At 40.4% G+C, this 25,282-nt stretch overlaps 1 protein-coding gene and 1 pseudogene across 4 annotated transcripts; one reads left to right on the top strand and one right to left on the bottom strand.

Moving 5' to 3' along the window:
- Positions 1-12,356: 12,356 nt before the first annotated feature.
- Positions 12,357-18,978, top strand: LOC102819236 (annotated as a pseudogene).
- On the bottom strand, positions 14,062-15,425 carry LOC102812130 (transformer-2 protein homolog beta-like). Of its 4 annotated transcripts, none has more exons than XM_006876196.1 (2): positions 14,587-15,312; positions 14,452-14,529 (listed from the first exon to the last, which is right to left on the bottom strand). In XM_006876196.1, exons 1-2 carry the CDS (start codon positions 15,310-15,312, stop codon positions 14,452-14,454), a joined length of 804 nt encoding a protein of 267 aa, XP_006876258.1. The 4 variants fall into 4 exon arrangements, with proteins under 4 accessions (XP_006876256.1, XP_006876258.1, XP_006876257.1 ...); XM_006876195.1 differs by having other exon boundaries at positions 14,452-14,564; positions 14,619-15,312; XM_006876197.1 differs by having other exon boundaries at positions 14,452-15,103; positions 15,206-15,312.
- Positions 18,979-25,282: the final 6,304 nt, after the last annotated feature.

Below are 25,282 nucleotides of genomic sequence, written 5' to 3'. Positions count from 1 at the left end.
CCTTGCATCCCTGATATGAATCCCACTTGATCATGATGTGTTGCTGGAGTCTGTTGGCTAGTATTTTGTTGAGAATTTTTGCATCTATGTTCATGAGGGTTATTGGTCTATAGGCAAGTGCCTTTTTGTGAGACATGTCTTTTTGTTCATTTCTAACACTTTTATGCCCCCACCTTTTAACCATCACAGAATGTTTCATTTAGCAAGAAAATATTTACTTAGTTTTTTTTACCACACTGGTCTCATAATATAGTTGTCCTTTTGTGATTGACTAATTTCACTCAGCAAAATGTCTTCTAGGTTCTTCAACGTTGTGAGGTGTTTTGTAAATTTGCCACTATTCTTCCATATTTCATAATATTCCATTGTGTGTACGTACCAAGGTTTGTTTAACCAAATTTGTGCTGACGGGCATATAGGCTGTCTCCATCTTTTTTGCTAAATTTAATAGTGCTGCAATGAACATTTGTTGTTGTTAAATGCCGCCGAGTTGGTTCCGACTCATAGCGGCCCTATATAAGGTTTCCAAGAAATAGCTGGTGAGTTTGAACCTCCAACCTTGCAGTTCATACCGACCTTGAGGTTGAATGCTTATCCTATGGCATCACACCATGACTCTGAAATGAACATAGGTGTGCATCTGTCTAGTCATGTCACAGCTCTTATTTCTTGAGCAAGTAAAGGGATTGCTGGGTCATGCTGTATTTCTATTCCCAGCTTTATGAGAAAGTGCCATATGCTTTCCATAGCGATTGTACCATTTTACAGACCCTCCAGCAGTGTAGGAGGGTCCCAGTCTCTCCACACCCTTGCAAGCATTTGTTGTTTTCTGTTTTTTTTTTTGGAAGTTTGCTAGAGTAAGATGACATCCAATTGTTGTTTTTATTTGCACTTCTCTAATGGTGTTTCATTTGTATTTCACTGGAATCCTGGTGTGGTGCTGTAGGATCAGCACTGGACTTTAAACCACAAGTTTGGCAATTCAATCCCACCAGCTGCTTCTTGGGAACACTTTACAGTGTCACAATTAGCTGATTTGGCAGCACTTGACAACAACAACAACAATTAATGATCATGAGCATGTCTTCATATGTTTGTTGGCCATGTGAATATCTTCTTTGGTGACATGTCTGTTTATGTCCTTTGCCCATTTTTTAATTGGATTGTTTGTCTTCTTCTTTTTGAGGTATTGAAGTGTTCTATAAATTTTGGAGTCTGACATGCCATTACCAAATATTTTTTCCCAGTCTGTGGGTTTTCTTTTTACTCTTTTGATGAAATTCTTTCATGCACAGAAGTGTCTACTTTGAAGAGGTCCCATGCATCTATTTTGTCTTCTATTGTATGTTTTCAGTTATATTTCCTAATGTGTTTATGCCATGTACCAGAGTCCCTAAGTGAATCCCTATTTTTTCATTGATACTCTTTATAGTTCTAGATTTTACATTTAGGTCTTTAATTCATGTTGATTTCATTTTTTTGCATATGGTGTGAGATACAGGTCCTATTTCATTTTTCTGTAAATGGATTTCCAATTTTGCCAGCATCATTTGTTGAAGAGACTGTCTCTTCTCCATTTCATGCATTTTGGCCCTTTGTAGAAGTTCGTCTGAGTTCTCAATTCTGTTCCATTGACCTATATGTCTTTCGTTGTATCAGTACAAGGCTGTTTTGACTACTGTGGCTGTTTTAAGATTGGGAAGTGAGAACCGTCCTACTTTGTTTTTTAAAATAATGCTTTACTTATCCAGGGTCTCTTTACTTTCTACATAAAATTAGTGATTAGTTTTTCCATTTCTTTAAAAAATGATGGGATTGAGATTACGATGTATCTATAGGTTACTTTGGGTAGTATTGACATTTTCACAATGTTAAATCTTCCAATGCATGACCAGGGTATATTCCTTCATTTCTGCAGGTCTTTTTTGTGTGTGTTTCATGTAATGGTGTCTTGTAGTTTTTTTACATAAGGCTTTTGTTTCTCTGGTTGGATTTATTCCTAAATCTTATGTCTTTTGGTTGTTGTAAATAATATTGCTTTCCTGATTTCCTTTTCAGAGTGCTCTTTATTAGTATAAAGAAATCCTACTGATTTTTGTATGTTGATCTTGTACACTGCCACTTTGCCAAGTCTATTGATGAGTTCTAATAAACTTTCTGCTGAGTCTTTGAAATGTTCTATGTTTAGAATTTTGTCATCCACAAATAGAAAGTGTTTTATTTCTTCTTTACCAATCTGGATGTCTTTCGTTTCCCTTTCTTTCCTTATAGCTCTGGCTAAGACTTCCAGCACAATATTGAATAGGAGTAGTGATAAAGGGCATCCTTTTTTGGTTTCTGTTCACAAGAATGACATCAGTTTCTCTTCACTAAGAGTCATTTTGGCTGTTTTTTTATATAGATTCCTTTAATTATGTTGTGGAATTTACCTTCCATTCCTATTTGGTTGAGTGTGTTTATTAGGAATTAGTGTTGGATTTTGCCAAATACCTTTTCTACTTCAATTGATATAGCCATGTGATTTTTTCCCCTTTGTTTTATTTATGTGATGGATTACAGACAATTATCAATAGGTATAAATTGGTTACTGTCATTTTGCTATGGAGTTTGTGTGTATGTGTGTGTGTGTGTGTGTGTGTGTGTGTGTGATGCTGATCGTTTCTTTGTTCCACATATTTTTCTGTGCTGTGTTTATTTTGTGTGATTTCTTTTTACTTCTATTTCTGTTGTGTTCATGTATACTAAATCTTTGCCATTTGGAAGTTCTCTTTCTACACTATTCCAATTTTTGTTTTGTAGTTGACTTCTTATACATTGATATCTCTGGTTTCCTATATTCAATCTTATAGTTTTATATTACTTTAAATACTTATATATCAGAATTGAGTTCAGAATTGTGTTGTCATGTATGTTAGTCTCAGGTTATTGTCTGATGTTGGTTCTAAGTACAAAGAACATCTACATCCTTTAGTATTTTTTGTAATGTTGGCTTTTTATTATAAATTCCTTTAATTATTGTTTATCTGGAAATGTCCTAATTTCACCATCATATTGGAAGGACAGTTTTGCTGGGTACATGATTCTTGATTGGCAAATTTTCTGCCCCTCTCTAGAGTTTTGTATATGCTATTGCATTGCTTTCTCACCTGCATGGTTTCTGCTGAGAAATCAGACCTTTATCTTATTGGTTCTCCTTTGTCAGTAAGTTTTCAATTTTCTTGAGCTGCTCTCAGGATTCTTTCCTTGTCTTTGATTTTTGAAAGTTTGATTATATGTCTTGGTGATTTTCTTTTGTGATCTATCATGTTTGAGGTTTGTTCAGCTTCTTGTATGCTTACTTCTTGTCTTTACAGATGTTAGGTAAGTTTTCTTCTAACAATCCTTCAGCGATTTTCTTTGTGCTTTTTATTGTTTCTTCCTGTTCCGAAATTCTGATAATCCACAGATTATTCTTCTTCATAGTGCCTCACATAACTCCTAGGCTGTGTTCAGATTATTTCATTCTTTTTTTCTGATTGTTTTTCTAGCATACTAGTATTGAGTGATTTATTTTCATGTTCACTAATTTGGGCGTCCATTGCTTCAAATCTACTCCTTTGCCCTTCCAATGTATTTTTGAAATCTTAGTATTAATGTTCTAGATAGAGTTCTAATGGCAGGATTTGTACTGTTTCAAAATTTGCATTTATTTTATTGGTCTTGTAGTGTTTTCCTGAATTCCTCAAAAAAAAAATTCTGTGTTGTCCTTGCTTTCTTCCATGTTCTGTTAACCCTTTGACGGTACCTAGATATCATTCTTTTGAATTCATTTTCAGTTAGTTCCATTACCTTTTCTTCCTCAGAAATGTTTTCTGGCTCTGCATCTTGGTCATTTGTTTGTGCCATTCTTTCTTTTTTCTTTGTGTAAGCTAAGATTGTCTCTTGTCACCAGGACATTGTGGTGTTTTTGTATTTGTATTCAATTTATGATTGTATGTTAATGTGTTCTTAGGCTTTCATCAACTGTCTCCTGTGGGCATATGTACCATTAGACATGTGTACGGTTCTCCATTTTTTGTTGGTGCATCTCAGTTTGGTATGGGTTTGGCTGGTATTGGTTGCTACCTCTCATGAGTCAGTTGGTATAGGGGCTGTTATTGGCTCTTGCCCAGTGTTTGAAGCCACAGAGGGTACAGTTGTGTCAGGGCTGTATGGGCATGGTTGCCATCTCCTGTTGAGTGAGAAAGAGAAACCCCAACACACACAAGAAATAAAAAACAGAATAATCTAGAAACCAACAATGAAAAAAAATAATAATAAAGGAGAAAAAAAAGAATTAAAAACAGGCAGCAACCTGAAAAAAAAAAAAAGAACATAATAACTAAAAAGAGAAAAGAGAGACAGAAAAATGGAGCTATAGAAAAGAAAATAAAAGAAAGAAAGAAAACTTGGAAAAACCAGGAAGAGAAAATATGAAAAGAGAATACAGTAGAACAGAAAGATCAAAAGTGGGAGAAAAGAAGAAAGGAAATGAATTTGTGCACTCCTTGGCTTGTAGGAGTCCCCAGAGTTTTCTCCTGTCTGGGTACAACAACTACACTGTATTTTTGCATTTGTTTTGGATTCAATTTTTCCCTTCTGTTTCATTGTTTTCATTTGTTCTTTCTCCTCCTTTTTCTCTTTCCAATCCCTTGAATTTTATCCTTTCTAGCTCATTTTGTTTTTCCTTCTTTTGTCTGTTTCTCATTTCCCCTCTTTTTTTTTCCCTTTTGATGTAAAGAAAACAAAAGTTTTCACCACTGGATAAATAAATGTTGTTGTTGTTAAGTGCTGTTGTGTCAGTTCTGACCCATAGTGACCCTGTATAAGATTTACAAGGAGTGACTGGTGAGTTTGAACCACCAACTTGATGATTCAAACAGTGCTTATCCTACAGTGCCACCCCAAAACCAATAAATACATTATGATAAATGGAGAAAAGATTGAAGTTGTCAAATAATTCTTTTTGCTTAGATCCACCATCAACACTCATGGAAGCAGCAGTCAAGAAATCAAATGATATCTTGTACTAGGCAAATCTATTTCATAAGACCTCTTTAGTGTTCAAGAGCAAAGATGTCAATTTAGGGGCTAAGGTGCACCTGATTCAAGCTATGGCATTTTCACTAGCCTCATATGCATGTGTAAGTTGGACAATTAATAAGGGTGACTGTAGAAGAACTGATGCATTTGAGTTACGGTATTTGTGAAGTACATTAAAAGTACCATGGACTGCTAGGAAAACAAACAAAGAAGTACAGCCAGATTGCTCCTTAGAAGCCAAGATGGCAAGACTTCATCTTTCTTACATACATATATATTTGTGAAATATATATAATCCTGGTGTGGCACTGCAGGTTAATGCATTGGACTTCAAGGTCTGTTTGAACCATAAGGTCAGCAGTTCAAGCTCACCAACTGCTCCTCAGAAACCCTATACAGGGTCTCTATGAGTCGGAACTGACTTGTACTTAACAACAACAACACTGATGCATACACTGTGATGTAAATGATATTGCCAGATGATTTCCACATTCCATTGCGTCACTTCTCTTTTGAATGGGCACAAATATGGATCTTTTCCAATCAGTTGGCCAGGTAGCTGCCTTCCAAATTTCTTGGCACAGATAAATGAGTGCCTCTAGTGTTGCATCAGTTCATTGAAAGATTTCAATTTGTATTCTATCAATTCCTGGAGCCTTGTTCTTTGCCAATGCCTTCATGCTCCTTGGACTTCTTCCTTCAGTATCATAGGCTCTTGATCATATGCTACCTCTTGAAATAGTTGAACATTGACCATTTATTTTTTGTACAGTGACTCTGTGTATTCCATCTTCTCAAATATTTTCTGCATCATTTAGTATTTTGTCCATAGAATTTTTCAATATTTCAAGTCAAGGCTTGAATTTTTCTTCAGTTTTCTCAGTTTGAGAAAGCTGAGCTTGTTCTTCCCTTTTGGTCTTCTAACTCCAGGTCTTTGCACATTTCATTATAATATTTGACTTTGTCTTCTCAAGATGTCCTTTGAAATGTTCTATTCCACTCTTTTACCGCCTCAATTTCTTCCATTTGCTTTAGCATCTCTATGTTGGAGAGCAAACTTCAGAGTCTCTTCTGACATCCATTTTGGTCTTTTTCTTCTTTCCTGTCTTAATGACCTTTTGCTTTCTTCCTGTTTGATTTCAGTCTTTCATGTCTAATACATCAAATCTGTTCTTCAGATGATCTCTAAATTCATATGGGATATATTTTAGTTCATATTTTAGCTCCTGTATGTGTATTTTAATTTTCTTTAGCTTCAGCTTGTTCCACAGTCTGCCCCTGGCCTTTTCCACTGTCTCTTTTCACAGACGTAGTCAAATAGATTTTTGTGTATTACATCTGCTGAGGTCCAAGTGTATAGTGTTTTATGAAAGAATTTGCAACGAATAAGTCATTCCTCTTGCAAAATTCTATCATGCAATCTCCAGCATTATTTCTATCACCAAGGCCATATTTTCCAACTACTGATCCTTCTTCTTTGTGTCCAACCTTTGCATTCCAATCACCAGTAATTACCAATACATCTTGATTGCATGCTTGATCAATTTTAGACTGAAAAGTTGGTATAATTCTCCAGTTTCATCATCACTGGTTTTAGTGTTGATGTGTAAATTTGAATAATAGTAGTATTAACTGGTCTTCCTTGAAGGGATATGGATAATATCTTATCATAGATAGTGTTGTACTTCAAGATAGATCTTGAAATGTTCTTCTCAGCAATTCATGCCACACCATTCCTCTTCAATTTGTCATTCCCGGCATAGTAAACCATGTAATTGTCAAATTCAGAATGGCCAAAACCTGTCCTTTTCAGCACACTAATTGCTTGTGCATTACATTTCATTTTTGACAATTTCTAATTTTCCTAGATTCATATTCTGTGCATTCCATGTTCCTATTATTAATTACAGCTTTTCTGCTTCATTTTGTGATGTGCCCCATCAGCAAATGAAGGCTTTACTCCATTCATGCCATCACAGTCAACTCTACTTGAGGAGGCAGCTCTTCCCAATCGTATTTTGTGTGTCTTCCCACCTGAGGTGCTCATCATCTGGCATTATATCTGACAATACTTTGATGTCCTTCATCATGTTTCAATAGTCAATATTCTGGTGTTATCTGACAGTGTTCTAGCACTGTTCATAAGGTTTTCAGTGACTAAATATTCAGAAATAGTCTGTATCTCTTTCATCCTAGTCTGTCTTAGTCTGGAAGCTCAGCTGAAAGCTGTCTACCATGGTTGACCCTGATGGAATTTAAAATACAGGTGCCATAGCTTCCAGAATCACAACAACATGCAAGACAAACTGACAGATGAATGGTAGAATAACAGTAATAGTATTAATAATCTAGGTAAAAAAGTACAGATACACAAATACTACTATAGAAATATGTATAAAGGAAAACTTTTGTGCTTAAGACACATGTAAAGGTTCACTTATACAAAGAAATAAAACTTATGTTACTTAACAAAACTAGTAAAAAGAACAATGAGGGTCAGGTATGAGGTAATGATTTTAAGTTAACACTCATTTATTAAGGCAAACTATTTGCATGGAAACCTAAGGCATGTAGTACAAAAGTAAGGAATATGAAAGTAGATATAAAATATAAATTTAAGCTGTCCATAAACTCAAGTTTCCAAGGTAAGGCAACCTCAAAAGTCATCGATATCTGAATAAAGTTCCATAACTTCAAAGTCCAAAACCTTGGGAAGAGCCTCTTCTGTTTCTGCCCATTCTGGCATTTCAAGTAAAAAAGGAGTGTTTCTGTTCTTTTAATCTGTGACAACTGTGTATAATGTTAAAAATACCAACATCTGATTTATTCTAATAGCATTGTGATTGAGTCCTTCTGATGTTTCCTCTAATATATAGTATCATGGGGTGAAATCAGGTTATCTTGGCAATAAAATTTCTGTCACCAAAGACTTCTGGCAAGACAGCGGACTAGGCAGACTCTCTCCAACAGAGATATGAGAAACCAAATGAAACAGAGATCAAAATCCTGGAACCCTGAACTTCAAAAGACAGGTTAGAGGGAGGAGAAGCTGAGAGGGAGACAGACTGGTGAATGGCCAGCCAGATGCAAAGCAACTATCTTGATTTTTTGTTTGTTTTTAAAAGATCATGTTGTTATTTTTTTTTTTAAGTTTAATTGTGAATTAGGTGAAGTTCTACAGATAAGATCATCATTCAGCAAACTATACACCTTATTTCATTTCAATTATTGTAATCCCCTCCCTGCAACAATAGTTATCTTACTTCTTCCTTGTGGCTACCCATTTACATCTTACATTTCACAAATGAACAAGGCAAAAATATTAGATGTACACTTACAGAATAAAATATATATATTCATTTAAGTGTTCAAAGGGCACATTCTGCCTGCCAGCCTCCTATCTGCAGGCACACAGCCACCATATCTTCTATGGCTGCTTTTCTAGGTAGGCATCTCACATTCCACTCATGCTCTTCCTTCTTGATGGTCCTGGGATCATCTGTTCCTGAAATGAAAACTTAACTACTTCCCCATTTTAGTTACACATCTTCTACAGTTGTAGCTGTGATTATTGCCATTAATCTTGCTAATAATTTTTCACAATTGAGCCAAAAAATTCTATCACTGTCATCCACCAGCTCCACTCACTGGGCAAGGTCTTATACCACCTGATCAATGATAGACAGCCATCAACACAGCCAAACCCACCCTAACTTGAGGTGCATGAACAGTGAACAATGCACACCTTTCCATTATTTAACTACACCCATAGGAGATAGTTGGTGAAAGTCTAAGAACACATCAACAATCATCAATTAAATACAATATGAAAACATCACAATGTGCTGGAGAAAAGCATTTTAGCTCACAAGAAAGAAAGACACAAACAAATGAATAAGATGCAGAACCAGAGAACATTTCTGAGGAAGAAAAGGTAATGGAATGAATTGAAAAATAATTTAAAAGAATGATATCTAGGTACCTTAAAAAGACTGACAGAAAGATGAAGGAAAGATAGAACACAGAAAAAACTGTAGAATAATTCAGGAAAACATTTTAAGAACAAACAAATGCAAAAATTGAAACAGTACAAAAACCTGCCACTAGAACTCCAGAAGACATTTAATATTTCAGAAATGGGCCATACATTGAAAGGGCAAAGAAGTAGATTCAAAGCAATGGAAGCTCGAATTAGAGAGCTTGAATATAAAACTCTCAATGCTAGTATGCCAGAAAAACAATCAGAAAAATGAATGAAAAAAATCTGAAGAAAGACTAAGAGTGGGACACCATGAAGAGGAATAATTTACGCATGATTAGAATTCCAAAACAGGAAGAGGCAATAAAAAGCACAGTGAAAATTGTTGAAGAGTTGTTGGAAGAAAACTTCCCTAACATCATAAAAGGCAAGACAATAAGCACACAAGAAGCTGAATTAATTCCAAACAGGATAGACCCCAAAAGAAAATCACCAAGACATATAATAATGAAACTTTCCAAAATCAAACACAAGGAAAGAATCCTGAGAGAAGCTTGGAAAATACAAAAAGTAACTTACAAAGGTGATCCAATAAGACTGCGCTCTGATTTCTCAGTAGGAACCATGCAGGCAAGAAGGCAGTGAGAAGACATATACAAAACTCTGAAAGAAAAAATTGCCCTCCAAGAATCTTATACTGAAGTAAGAGAAAGTATGTCCCCCAAATAGTAGCAAAATTAGAACATTTCTAGATAAACCACTGAGGTCCTTTGCAAAGGCAATAAAGAACAAGTAAACATCTTTCTGGTGTTCTCCGCTTTCAGCCAAGATCCATCTAGATGTACTACTACAATATATATATTTCTACTACAATAAATATATTTCCCTTTAAAATTAATTAATTTTCTGGTTGAGAATATACACAGCAAAACATACACCAATTTGACAATTCCTATATGTACAATTTAGTGACATTACATTGTTTGAGTTGTGGAACCATTCTCACCCTCCTTTTTAAAGTCATTCTTTCCTTATTAATATAAACTCATTGCCCTATAAGGTTCTTCTCTAATCTCTCTCTCTCTCTCTTTTTTAATGCTTTAATTGTGGTTTGTGTTACAGTTGACAGAACATATTGGGTTTTTATTCAACAATCCACACTTTGTTTTGTGAGATTGCAATCCCCACAATGTAACAGCACTCTTTCAACTTCCTCCCTGTATTTAGTTTTTTTTTTTTTAACTTTTTATTGTGATTTGAGTGAAGATTTACAGACAAGATCATCAGCTTTACATTCAACAAATTATACACTTTGTTTCATCTCAATGATTAAAACCTCCTCCCTACAACAAAAGATATACTGCTTCCTCCCTGTGGCTCCCCATTTACATTTTATATTTCACAAATGAACACAGCAAAAAATATGATGTACACTTACAAAACAAAAAATATGTATTCATTTAAATTTCCAATGGGCACATTCTGCCAACCCATGGGCACAACCTTTCTCAGTTCATGGGCCTAGATCCCAAAATTGCTTTGTCTCTCCATACTACTGCGTCTGCCATCATCTCTGCTTTTCTAAGTAGGGATCTCACACTTCACTCATGCTCTTCCTTCTTGATGGTCCTGGGATCGCTTTTGTTCCTGAAATGAAAGATTAACTACTCCCTGCTTTTAGTTATATGTCTTCTACAATTAAAGTTCTGACAATCACAATTCATCCTGTTAACAATTACTCACAATTGTGCCATAAAACACTTTCACCATGTGGGGGGAAAATTATAATCCTGTTTATTATATTTGGGTAACATTTTTTATTTCCTGAAGTAAAGACTTTATGATCTCTTTCTTTTTCTTTGGTTACTTCCTGAAATGAGTAAAGAATTTATGGTCACTTTCTTTTTCTTTAAACTACTTTCTGGAGTAAGGAATTCATGATAACTTTCTTTTTCCTTAAACTGCTTCCTGGAGCAACGACTTTGATCGCTCTCTTCTTTTCCTAAAGTAGGAATGTGCACCTTAAAATTTTGAACTAGCCAAGCGAGTAAGGGAATAGATTGTGCAGTCAAAACCCTAGCCAATAGGGTGAGACACAGCCTTGAGACTCGCGTCAGGGATTAAAAACCCGAGTGGACTTCCCACTCGGTATGCTCACTGGCCTGTTCGTGTATGTACAGCTATGCGCACGGACCCTCTTGCAAGAGTAAATTTTACTTTGCCAAGGTAATTTAGTCTCACCAAGTGTCTTTTATGTGACATTGGGATTCATTTCTAACAATTTGGGGGTCGTATGGGATTTCCCATTCCCTTTGGGAAGCAGTTTTAGCCTTCTCCTCTGAGGGAGATGCGTCCTGCTGTCCAGTTACAGTGTAAGGACTGAAACTTTACTTGACCAAACTTTAGCATGGCTCCAAAAATTATTCAAAAGCACCTAGGCCTCTGCTTATCTATAGCATGACTAAACCCAGCTGCCAGGAAATATACAAGCAAAAACATTTCCCCTAAAGGTCATAACATTAGGTTAGGCAGCCCTAAAACATCATTGGAAACACCCCACACCTGCAAGAAACGGACAAATTGACCGCCAGAAACAAATCCGCATAAAGGTCAGAATACTTTATGCCAAAACCAATCAGCTTAAAGGTTAATATGTTCACCAATTGCAAAATGCTTATGCACTGTTGCCGAAATCTGCCTTGTGTAACCCTATAAAAAGTAATGAAACAAACAGATAGAGGTCGCTTTCATCTCCTAGTTTCATTGTGAAGGATGACCCCAACGCGCTGGCAAAACCTCTTGCTTTTGCATCGAACTCGAGTCCTGTTGATCGTTTATCCTATCAGATAAGGCCATCTGGGGCCTAACCTTGGGAGCTTGTACGGGATCGGAGACCACGCAGATCATCGGGAAAGACCCTCGAGTCGGAGGAAAACGGCCAGAATTAATACGAGCTCAAATTTTCTGTTGGACATCTGAGTGCATGAGTATTGGCTGCTTGATCGTATTTCGTATTTCGTGTTTTACTTTCGTTTTGTCTGACTTGGGCATTCAGAGGAACGCACGGGTGGCTAGAGTGCAGTAGGCAGACATGCTGCGACGCTGCCAGCCACAGGAGTCCTGAAGGATGCTTCAGACTCTTCGGGAAGGGCCATGGAGGCCCTACTGTTACCTGAATTCCCCGGCTAAGGGACAGGGACCGGTTTTGCCGAGCAAATACTTGGTTTGGGTTCGGAAGCACCAAGTGGTGTGCTGTTTTGTCTGTGTGAGTGTTCTTGTGTGTGGTATTGGACTGAGACTGACGGTATACGCTGATATGGGACAGGCGCCATCGAAACCCCTAGATTTAGTTATGTCTCACTTTAAAGAAGTGAAAAGGAGAGCCATGAACCTTTCAGTAGAAATAAAGAAAGGTAAAATGTATACTTTTTGTTCCTCAGAGTGGCCCACCTTCAACGTGGGATGGCCACCAGAAGGCACCTTCCATCTGCCAACCATCTATGCAGTAGAAGAAATGGTCTTTAAGAAAGGTCCACCCGGGCATCCGGACCAGGTCGCTTATATTGTGGCTTGGAAAAGCCTGGTAGAAGATCCACCCCAGTGGGCCAAATCTTTCCTTCTCCCGCTTAATCCTTCCACACAGGTAATGGCAGTTTGTGGAGATACAGCTAAGAAAGAAAAACCTGGGAGAGATAAACCGGTTCTCCAGAACCAGAGTGATGATCATATCCTAGACTTTCCCCCTCAGTACCCACCTACTTTACCACCGTCCGCTCCTGCTCCTCCTCCAGCACCATTGCCTCCTCCATTACCTCAGCCACCTGCTGCGGCGCCCCTTTATCCTCCTTTACCAGAATGCTCCCAGGAAACGTGACCAGATGAGCCTCATCTCCAGGGACCAGCCTTAGGCACCAGGAGCTGGAGGGCTGCCTCCCCAGACACAACTGCAGCCCTTCCCCTATGGGCTTATGGCTCGATCGATGTGGGCGGGAATCAGGCCATGCAGTATTGGCCTTTTGCCTCAGCAGACCTCTATAATTGGAAGGCCCAAACCCCCCATTTTTCTGAAAATCCCAAAGGGCTGATTAATCACTTTGAAATTGCACTTTTTACCCACCAGCCTACATGGGATGATATCCAACAGCTTCTACAGGTCCTCTTCACCACTGAAGAGCGTGACCGTATTATCTTAGAAACTAGGAAACATGTCCCCTCTGACACCGGGATCCCATCTCGGAACCCTGCCATAATTGATGCAGGATTTCCGCTATTGCGACCTGACTGGGATTATAATACAACTGAAGGTAAGGAGCGCCTGAAAATCTATTGCCAGGCTCTGTTGATAGGTTTCAAAGCAGCGGCCAGAAGGCCCACTAATCTGACCAAAGTTTATGATATCAGACAGGGACCAGACGAGTCTCCAGCATCCTTTTTAGAGAGACTCATGGAAGCCTTTAGGCAATTCACCCCTTATGATCCCATTCACCAGGACCATAAAGCGACAGTAGCCATGGCTTTTATCAATCAAGCTAGTAAAGATATCAAGAGAAAGTTACAAAAGATAGAAGGATTACAAGATAAGTAATTGAGGGAATTAGTGCAAGTAGCAGAAAAAGTGTATAATAATAGAGAGACTGAAGAGCAGAAGGAGATGAAGAAGGGGAAAAGGCAGGATAAGAATTTAGAAAGAATTCTTGCAGCAGCCATTAGAGGGAGTAGAGAATATGGAAGAAAAGGAAAGACAGAAAGTGTTCAAACAAAAAACGAATGACCCCCACTAGATAAAGACCAGTGTACAGATTGCAAAGAGAAAGGGCATTGGGTCAGAGAGTGCCCCCAGAAAAAGGCCAAAGAATATAGAAAGAGACAAGACAGACCACCTGAAGCACGAGTCCTCTCCTTAGAAGGTGAAGGAGATAGTGACTAGGGGGGACGGGGTTCGGAGCCCCTCCCCGAACCCAGGGTAACCTTAAGAGTGGAGGGGAAGTCCACCCAGTTTTTTTGTGTTTTTGTTTTAAAAATCAAACTGTTTATTGTTAACTTTTTTGCCATTTGGTAGCATTTTACACACAGGCTTTGATCTTCAGAATACCCTGGATTCAGTAAAAAACCTTTAAATGAAGTTTTGTACAATAAAAACTTCTCGGCAGTCAAAATTTAGACTGTAAAAAAATACATGCAAAACATAGTTTTCTGAAAACACTTAACTTTGAACAAAGCACCAAACTACACAAATGCAGAATGAAAACAGCATTTTAACGCCACCAAAGTAGTCATCATCAAAGGTATAAAAGTCACCTCACTTCACTAGGCACTGTTCACTTTTTTAAACATGAGACAATAAAAAATATTGTCCACAATCAATATCCCAACTCTAGGGCATGTTTCAGAAAGTCTTCAAACTTCATGCTTTAATAGCGACGAGGAGAGTAGGATTGAGATCTGGAACGGGATCTGTATCCTCCATGACTATAGTAAGGAGAAGGTGACTGCCTTCTGTAAATCTGATCTCTATCTTGAGCAGGTCTCCATCCTCCTCCACCTACTCCTCTGTATGATCTGCTGTAGTAATCCCGATCATCATAGCCACGATCATATCCTCTGTCATAGTAATCACGATGGCGTGAGCTGCCATAGGTAGGTCTTCCCATATAAATTCCAGGTGTTGGAGAATGTGGTCTTTTTGTTATGGAGAAATCGACTCTGATCCTACGACCATCAAGCTCCATTCCATTGGCACACTCTTTAGCTTCCTTAGCATCATCTACATTTCCAAAATATACAAAGGCAAATCCTCTTGAAAGTCTAGACTGCTGGTCATATACAATGGACACATCAGCAGTGGGGCCATACTTGGAGAACACTTCTCTTGAATCTCGCTCTGTGGTGTATAAGCTCAATCCAAACATTCCAAGGCAACAGTTGGGATCAGGATTTGCCCAATTCCCAACATGACGCCTGCAAGTAGACATCAGAGAATGACTGTGGCTATGCTGTCTGCGATAATCTCGACTATAAGACCTGCTACGGGATCGTCTATGGGAGCGTGACCGAGAACGTGATCTTGTGTAATGTCTTCGAGAACTTCTTCTGGATCTAGACCTAGATTCAGATCTGGACCTGGACTTTGATCTGGAATGCCTGGAATCTTCCTTGGAGCGAGACCTTGCAGGGGTATGCCTTGCAGATTTCCCAGATCCATGAGCACTTCCACTTCTGGAAGCAGAACGGGATTCCTGCTTGCCGTAGTTCTGTTCGCCGCTATCGCTCATGACTCCTGGCTGCAGTCGCCGCTCAATGCGCTTCAATCGAAGCTGTCAACCTCTTGGGCCTTCTTTACTGAGGCTCCCTGGCAGCCTCGCTGAACACACTGCTTTCAGAGCTGCTAAGACACGAAATGCTCCACACCGCCTCCGCACAGGTTCTCCCACCCAGTTTTTAGTGGACACTGGAGCACAGCATTCAGTACTCCTGGCACCAGGTGGGCCAATATCTAATAAAAAGTCATGGGTCCAAGAAGCCACAGGGACTAAACAATATTCATGGACCACCTGAAGAACAGTAGATCTGGGCGTGGGCCAGGTGTCCCACTCGTTTATGGTGATATCAGACTGTCCTTATCCCTTGTTGGGAAGAGACCTGTTAACCAAAATGGGAACACAAATACGGGCCACATGGCTCCCATTTGCTAGGGCCACAAGGGGACCCCATCCAAGTTCTAACTCTCCAGCTAGAAGATGAATATAAATTGTATGAAAGATGCCCTACTCCCGAGACGACAATGGAGTGGTGGCTAGACAAGTACCTGGAGGCATGGGCAGAAACGGCTGGCCTAGGTCTGGCAAAAAGACAGTCTCCTGTGTATGTTGAACTTAAACCAAATGCCGACCCGATGGCAGTAAAACAGTACCCTATGCCAAAGCAAGCCCGTGAAGGCGTCAAACCCCATATTAACAAATTATTACAGTTAGGAATACTGACTAAATGCCAATCAGCCTGGAATATGCCCCTGCTTCCAGTCAAGAAGCCGGGGATGGGAGATTATCGGCCAGTGCAGGACCTGAGAGAGGTAAATAAGAGGGTGCTTGATGTGCATCCTACTGTACCAAACCCGTACACCTTGTTGAACTCTCTCCCTCCCTCCAGAACCTGGTACACAGTTTTAGATTTGAAAGATGCTTTCTTCTGCCTGCCCCTGGTTCCCAAGAGTCAGGTTTATTTCACTTTTGAATGGACGGACCCCGAAAACGGATTATATGGACAGATGACCTGGACTCGATTACCACAAGCATTCAAAAATTCACCCACGATCTTTGATGAAGCATTACACCAGGATCTATACAACTTCAGGATTAACAACTCACAGGTAACCCTCCTTCAGTATGTGGATGATCTCCTACTGACTGGCGGCTGAGAGTCAGGATCAGTGTCTTGAAGGAACAAAAAAACCTCATTGAATTAGGGAACCTTGGCTATTGCGCGTCTGCCAAGAAGGCCCAGATCTGCCAAAAGCAAGTAAGTTACTTGGGGCACCTATTGAAAGACGGTAAGAGGTGGCTTTCACCAGCAAGGAAAGAAACTATATTGCATAGTCCACCACCCCAGACCCCGCGACAGGTCCGAGAATTTTTAGGATTGGCAGGATTCTGTAGACCGTGGATCCCTAGTTTTGCTGAACTGGCGAACCCCTTGTACCCTCTCACAAAAAAAGACATTCTTTTTGAGTGGGGACCTGAGGAGCACAGAGCCTTTGATAAGATTAAACTGGCTTTAACCTCTGCCCCAGCCCTTGGCTTACCTGATGTCAATAAGCCCTTTCAATTGTTCATCGCAGAGAATAAAGGGATAGCAAAAGGGGTGCTAACTCAAGCCTTAGGCCCCTGGAAAAGACCTGTAGTGTACCTATCAAAAAAGTTAGACCTTGTGGCGGCAGGTTGGCCCCCTTGTCAAAAAGTAGTGGCAGCAGCTATTACATTAGTCAAGGACGCAGATAAGTTGACTATGGGACAATGTCTGACTATTACTGTCCCTCATGCTATAGAGAGTCTAATCCATCTACCTCCTGACCGATGGATGACTAATTCCAGGATGACTCATTATCAGTCCCTCCTTTTGAATACAGAGCGCATCCGATTCTTGTCGCCAGCCTTGCTCAATCTGGCCACCCTACTACCAGATCCGGACTTGGACCCACCAATACATGATTGTGCCGAAATATTAGCAGAGGCTCATGGATGGAGAAAAGATCTTACGGACCAGCCCTTGTCAGATGCTGAAGCTACATGGTATACAGACAGGAGCAGCTTCCTAGATGACGGAAAAAGGCAAGTAGGGGCGGCAGTTGTAACAAAAGTACAAGTTATATGGGCCAGAACACTGCCCCCAGGAACCTCCGCCCAAAAAGCGGAGATCATAGCCCTAACCAAGGCTTTGGAACTGGCAGCAGGGAAGAAAATTAACATATACATGGAGAGGAGGTATGCTTTTGCCACGGCCCACGTACACAGTGTCATATACCAGCAGAGGGGACTTCTGACTTCCGAAGGAAAAACTATAAAAAGCAAAATGGAAATCATGGCATTGCTCCAGGCCTTAATGCTTCCTCAAAAAGTGAGTATAATCCACTGCCCCGGGCACCAAAAAGGATCAGACTCGGTAACCAGAGGGAATCGGTTGGCTGATGAAACAGCTAAGAGAGCAGCCCGACAAAACATCGATATGGCCCTCCTGGTCTCCTATCCAGGAGAGGGGAGCTCCAAGGGGGACCCATCCCCAAAATACTCAGATATTGAACTCTCAGGAATTAAGAAGTGTCCCACCAATTATTTGGACAGAGATGGCTGGTGGAGGACAGCTGAGGGAAAAATGATCTTACCAGAAAAAGAAGCGTCGGCCCTCCTCCACCAAATGCATAGGTATACACACTTGGGAAACAAAAATTAGAACAAGCAATTAGTACTTCTGGAGTTAAAATACCAGGGATAAGAGGACTGGCACGGACTGTAGTAGAAAACTGTGAGGTATGCAAGAAAGTTAATGCCTACCCATCAGCTGTTCCCCTGGGAAAAAGGCCTAGGGAAGATCGGTCAGTTTTTTGGGAAGTAGATTTCACTGAAATTAAGCCAGGAAGATATGGTTATAAATATCTGTTAGTCTTTGCAGATACTTTTTCAGGATGGGTAGAAGCTTACCCTACTAAGAAAGACACAGCTACAATGGTAGCCAAGAAGCTATTAGAAGAAATATTGCCACAGTTTGGTATGCCTAGAGTTATCGGGTCAGACAATGGCCCAGCCTTCGTGTTTAAGGTGAGTCAAGGGGTAAGTGATTTCCTGGGGACCGACTGGAAGCTACATTGTGCATACCGTCCTCAAAGCTCAGGGCAGGTAGAAAGGATGAATCGGACCCTAAAAGAGACCTTAATCAAATTGGCCTTAGAGACTGGCGTGGATTGGATGGTGCTTCTGCCTCTGGCTTTGTTTCGGGTTAGGAATACCTCGTACCAGTTTAAACTGACCCCTTTTGAAATCTTGTATGGGACCCCAATTCCGTTGACCCCAGCCCTGAAATCACCCACAATGATATATCAAGCCGACAGAGACTTGATGGCTAGATTACAAGCTATCAACATTACTCACAAAGAAGTCTGGCCTAAACTACGTGCCCTTTATAAAACAGGTACCCCAGAACAGGCCCATAACTACCACGTGGGAGACTGGGTGTTTGTTCGGAGACACCACTCCGAATCCTTACAGGCCCAGTGGAGAGGCCCGTTCCAGGTGTTGCTGACAACCTCCACGGCACTGAAAGTGGATGGGATTGCTGCTTGGGTTCATCTTTCTCACGTCAAACCAGCAAAGCCTCCGACCGACTGGAAGACTACTCGTCACCCAGAGAACCCCCTCAAGCTAAAGATTGTGAAGACAGCTGAAATGTGACTATGATAAAAACCCTGATCCTACTGGCCCTCACCCCATGGATCCAAGGGTCCCCTCACTTACCTCAGAAGCTGACCTGGCAAATCCTCTCCCACATGGGAGAAGTGGTTGCATCAGTGTCCAAGCAGGTGACCCCTAACACCTGGTGGTCTGTTATAACAGTTGACGTATGCCAGTTAGCTGCAGGATCATGGGATGTGCCAACGTTTGAACCCAGCCATGGAGGGGTGCCGGAATGTAATGGGAAAACTGACTGTAGCAGACATTGATCGGTCTAGGGGATAGGAGCTGGGGCTGGATGTGGGCATCCCACCCTTAGAGCAGTGCTGAGGACACTTCCCATTTATGTATGCCCCAAGGATGGGAGAAGCACGGCTCAGGCCTATAAGTGTGGAGGACCAGAGCATTTCTTTTGTGCATTATGGGGTTGTGAAACAACAGGGGATACATATTGGAAACCTTCTTCCTCATGGGACTTAATAACTGTGAAAAGAAATCATTCCGGCAAAGGATTAGCTAACAAAGAGTGTCGGGGCTGACAAGCAGTGGGATCCCCTAACGGGGCAGGATTCAGTTTAAAAAGGTACTTGGCATGGGAATGGACCTTGTAAACAGTATAAGTGTAATCCTATAGTGATTTGGTTTACAGAGAAAGGGAAACAGTGGACCAAGTGGACGAAAGGCAGGACCTGGGGAATATGTGTTTATAAGGCTGAGCGTGAGCATGGGGTAATCTTCATGATAAGGCAAACAGTTACCATAATAAAAACAGCCTTAGGACCAAATAAAGTCCTTAACCCCTTAAATCCACCCCTAGGGACATCAAGATCAGTAACCCTTAACCTTGCGGCCCAGATCAGAGTAACAACAACTAGCATAGCCGGACCCACCAACCAAGAGGATCCCTTGTTACAGTTAGTTAATGAAATGGCCTTAATTCTCAATATGTCAAACCCTAACCTAACTGAATCCTGTTGGCTGTGCTTTGATGTAAAATCCCCTTATTATGAAGGGATTGCCTTTAACACTACTATAACCACCAGCGTGAATCCTTCCACATGCCAAAGAGCTCAAAGAAATAAGTTGACCCTTCAATCAGTGTCAGGATGAGGTCTGTGTGTAGGCGTAATACCTCAGACTCACCAGCACCTCTGTGTTGAGATACAGAACAAAGAGAGAGATACTTATATTCTGCCACCCCAAATGGGTGGTGGGCATGTTCATCTGGATTGACTTCCTGCGTACATACTCAGGTCCTGAATACAACAAAAGACTTTTGTGTATTAGCACAATTAACACCCAGATTAGTTTATCATGAGTATTCGAATTTCCTAGATAAATGGCAGGGGAACTTAATCAGAAAGGAACAAGAATTAGCTACAGCACTAACAATATCGCTCTTATTAGGATTAGGAGCAGCGGGGGCAACCACAGGAGCTACCTCCTTAGTCCGACAAGGGCAACAATATCAGAGTCTCAGAACAGCCATAGATCTAGATATAGAAAGAATAGAGAATTCCATTTTCCATCTCCAAGAGTCCTTCACTTCCTTATCAGAAGTGGTCTTACAAAATAGAAGAGGGCTTGACTTATTGTTTTTACAACAAGGAGGATTGTGTGCAGCCCTGAATGAGGAATGTTGCTTTTACATTCAGGAGCTGTTAAAGACTCAATGGCCAAAATTTGAGAAGGCCTAGCCAAAAGAAAGAGAGATAAAGAACAAGGACAAAGCTGGTTTGAGGCCTGGTGAAACTCTTCTCTGTGGATGACAACCCTAATATCTACCCTCCTAGGCCCTTTGATAATTATATTATTAACTGTGACTCTAGGTCCATGTATTGTCAATCGCTTGGTTACCTTCGTAAAAGACAGGATCAATACCATACAAATTATGATCCTTAGACAGCAGTACCAAGCACTCCAACACCCTTACCCAGAAAATGAGCAAACTGCTCCAGGATTGGAGCAGTAACTAATAAAAGGGGGGATGGAAGGATTGACACTTTACTTGACCAAACTTTAGCATGGCTTCAAAAATTATCCAAAAGCACCTAGGCCTCCGCTTATCTATAGCATGACTAAACCCAGCTGCCAGGAAATATACAAGCAAAGACATTTCCCCTAAAGGTCATAACAATTAGGTTAGGCCGCCCTAAAACATCATTGGAAATACCCCACACCTGCAAGAAACGGACAAATTGACCGCCAGAAACAAATCCGCATAAAGGTCAGAATACTTACTTTATGCCAAAACCAATCAGCTTAAAGGTTAATATGTTCACCAATTGCAAAATGCTTATGCACTGTTGCCGAAATCTGCCTTGTGTAACCCTATAAAAAGTAATGAAACAAAAAGATAGGGGTTGCCTTTATCTCCTAGTTTCAGGAGTTCTTGTGAAGGTTGACCTCAACACGTTGGCAAATAAACCTCTTGCTTTTGCATCGAACTCGAGTCCTGTTGATCTTTTTGGGGTCTCCTACCAGATAAGGCCATCTGGGGCCTAACAACAGCAGCCTTCGGGTGAGATTTGCTGAAGTCTCCCAAGGAAGTGAATAAATCCGGACCCTTGGCAAAGTGGGAAAAAGGCATACTCGAGCACCACATGGCAACCAAGTAACTTCGTGCACGAACCAAAGGTAAGGAAAATCATGGGGGCAAACAGTACTTCCTTTGGTGGTTGGGACATCCCGGAGGTTGTTTGCGTGTGAATGAGACGTGCCTTGGGCACGAAGCGAGTGTGGAGTCCTGATCCGCGGTTCTGTGACCACCTCATACGGCTGAGGGTGGTATCGAGTCAAGGACTCGATCCAAGTCGGGGGTTTATACTGACGCACCAATTGCTAAGAGGAATCCAACATTCCCGAGAGGGAAGCAGCCAGAGACGGATGAAGTGAAAATAAAGAGAGCAAGAAATCTCCAAGTATAGGTGTAGGTTGAGCCTCTTTGGAAACACAAACAGGTAGCCGGGATGGGAAATAACACTAGTAAAAGAATCTCTAGAGAAAATGGGACCCAAAACAACAAAATCCCCCTTGATAGTCCATTGGGATTAATATTAAAATACTGCAAAGAGAACCCTCGGACTAAAGGGAAATAAAAATAACAAATGATAAGATATTGCTGTTTCTTTTGGACACAGGAACCAATGTTTAAAACTGTCTTTTGGCCTAAATTTGACTCAGAGGAGGACTGGTCTGCCAATCTTTAATTAAATATGTCAATAAGAAAACTCCTATCCCTCATGAGGAAATAGATTATGCCCTATGCTGGAGACAGGGTCCTGTTGTCCTATTTGCACTTAAGACAAGAGATAACAAGGTGAAGAAAGAAAAATTTTCTTCCCCTTGGGACCCCCTTTTATCTCTACCCTCTGCCTTACAATCCTGCCCTTTCTCCTACATCCCCAACTCACAACACTGAACTCTCCTCTTTGAAAAGTCCCTTAGGAAGAGGAGAAATTGGGATCCTCAGTGTACCCCTAACTGATTCAGGAGACCCCCTCCCCCCCCCCAAAAAAAAATCCTTTGGGCCAAGGAGTGTTAAAGTTCCGTTTTGTCACTAATACTTGGCCTGATATTTGTAAAAGGACAACACAAAAAGAATAGAAAACTGGAAAAACAGGTCTATTATAAGAAATTGAAAAGGTATATGTAAAACAGGATAAAGAAAACCAGAAACAGAAAGCCGAAACTATGTTGTCAACCTTAAAGCAAGGAGCTCTAGTAGCATAATGGTTACAAATCGGGCTACAAGCCTCAAGGTCAGCAGTTCGAAACTGCCAGCAGTTCCATGGGAAACAGATGAAGCTTTTTGCTCTTGTAATGGTTTACAGCCTTAGAAACCATATATAGGGACACTATGAGTCAGAATTGACTCCACACCACCACCACCACCTCTTTCCGGCAGGCAATTCAGGGAAGGATAATTAACCAATGCTGTTTGAGATCCCAACTCCCACAGTCAGGACAAAACAGGAGGAGAGAGGAACCCAAAAACAGCCAGAGGAGAAAACAGATACTTTAAATGTGAAAAAGTAGGACATTTTAAGAGAGAATGGCCAAAATGGAAGGAAAAAAAAAAAAAAGTGTGTGTGTGGCTGGGGAGGTGGTCCATAGAAGATAATACCTTATCCCCATAGAAGGGAGAAAGGATCTACAGCCAATATGGTAGTTTTTCCAAATAAAATTCTTAAGATAAATGTAGACATAGGCTGTTTGAGCTTTCAATGCAAAATTCTGAGTTTACCCATACAAGGTGAAACTTAAATGTGAATCAGGCATTGAGAAGTTGTTTTGTTCTATTTTAATATCTTTGATTTTATTTCTACAGTAAAATTGTATAAATTAATCCATTTAAAGTATAGTTAAGGATTTGTTTGGTTGTTGTGATAACAATTATTTTTTAATTGTACATTGCTCAAGACTTTGTTTGTATGTATTTTATTTTTGTATTAATGTTTCAGATCCTCTGAGAACAAAATACTGTTTTAAAAGACATTTGGGGAAAAAAAAAAAAAAGATATTTGGTGTACCAATACTCTTTCTAAATTGAAAACCTTTTTGTTGTTGTTGTTAAAATGTGGGCTACCCTGTATGTATGTATTTCATCTTTTTAAGAGGAGGAAAACTATATTATGCTGTAGACGTTAAAAGAACTTTTGGTCCAAACCCATCCCTTCAAATTCAGTGTTCATCACTTCTGACCAGACCTGGAAAGAGAACAGACTCCAGCAGAACTGTGAGAGCCCTTCCTTGTTACAGTTGACCATTGAGGCAGCCAACCACGGAGGAGTGGGCTAACTACTCAAATAAAGGAACCGGTAAAAAGGGACTCTCCCAAAGAGAAATGTAGTTACTAGTGGGAAACACATTCTCCACCTAGAGAACCTCTCAAAGTGACCCTGGAAAGAAGCTGAGAGGCTGCCTTGCCACACCTCTGCCAGATTGTCACATTTTTCTTTAGTCCCTCTGGCTCTTGGGGGTCTAAAGAACTAGTCCCACTGAGTTGCTGCTTCTCAGACCTGGTAAAATGTAGGTGCACTGGAACTTATAAAAGTATGGGTTCTCTTCCTCTAAGAATGGGCTAAAACATTGATTAAGAGGAATGATATGTTGACTATTCATCAAGAGATGTAGACTTATTGAAAATGGAGTTCCTTCTGCAATTGTCAGCTCTAGGCGTTATCTTCATGGCTATTCTGCCTGTGGCCAGCTGCTTCAATTAGGGTTTCAAGTCTCGATATCCTTATCTTTGTCTCGAGGCTAGTCTTCTCAGTATTACCATTCTTGTTGGACTAGAAATGTCTTACTCACTTCCTTGATCCCTGTTTATAGTAGCAGAAAACTCAGGGTACAGGAGTAAATATGAAACCAGAATAAGAGGGGTCTAGGGCTCAAGAGTTCTAATGTGTCTCTGACAACATAGTTTGGGTTTAGAAGCTAATAAGGGTAAAATGTACCTGTGCCATGAGAGAGATGCAAAGCAATTTTGCCTATAACCAGCCAATCAAATTAATAGTAGATGCAACTATGGCATCTCTCCCTGTTCTATTGACCCGTGCAGACAAGAGAAGTCTCAGAGACAATTGTCCAATGTTGAAAAATGTCTTTCCCCTTTAGAACAGTGAGAAACAAACATAAATATAGTGCCTTGAGAGGTCCCTGTAATAACTGGAATGATGTTCGATAGACCACTCAATATTGGTAATGGACTTCTAGCTCATATGAAGGTCTACCCCAGCCCCCCATTGCAAATCCTAACAGTGCAATCAATCCATTACTCTTAATTATAGATAATCCCAAAACCATGACTAGAGAACCTTCAATAATAGGGAACTATAGATTGGGAGCTGATGTTAGAAGAAAAGATCCTATAGGAGTCTCCTCTCTAAAACTAATTAGACAAAATTCAAAGCCTACCTTTACCAAAGATAGAACTCAAACGCAGAATTCTAGAAATGATTCAGATCTAGTACCGCCCCCCCCCTTAAGTTCAGGAAATGACACTTCCAAAGTGACAATTATGTAAGTTAAAGACTTAAGACAAACTACAGCTATAGAAACAGTACATAGGGACGCGAATGCTTGGTTGGAATGGATTAAATAGTCTGTTTGCACTCTAAATAAGAGTGTTATGCCTCTGCAACAGGTAGACCAGAAGCCCAGGTGGTCCCCTTTCCACTCGGATGGTCCTCAGACCCTCAGAGCATGCACTGTATGGTTGCTGTCTTCCAGGACCCCATAGCCTGGGGCAACGAATCCTGTAACTCATTGTCACTGTCCCTAACGTCAGGGGTCTTACAGG

This window comes from Chrysochloris asiatica, unplaced genomic scaffold (genome assembly GCF_000296735.1).
Source record: "Chrysochloris asiatica unplaced genomic scaffold, ChrAsi1.0 scaffold00363, whole genome shotgun sequence".
Lineage (NCBI taxonomy): Eukaryota > Metazoa > Chordata > Mammalia > Afrosoricida > Chrysochloridae > Chrysochloris > Chrysochloris asiatica.
The sequence above is the reverse complement of the archived record's forward strand: the minus strand, read 5'-3'. Positions and strand labels throughout refer to the sequence as shown.

Excerpts from the sequence above, each read along its gene's own strand:
- LOC102812130 (XM_006876194.1), bottom strand. The coding sequence starts at position 15,312 with ATGAGCGATAGCGGCGAACAGAACTACGGCAAGCAGGAATCCCGTTCT.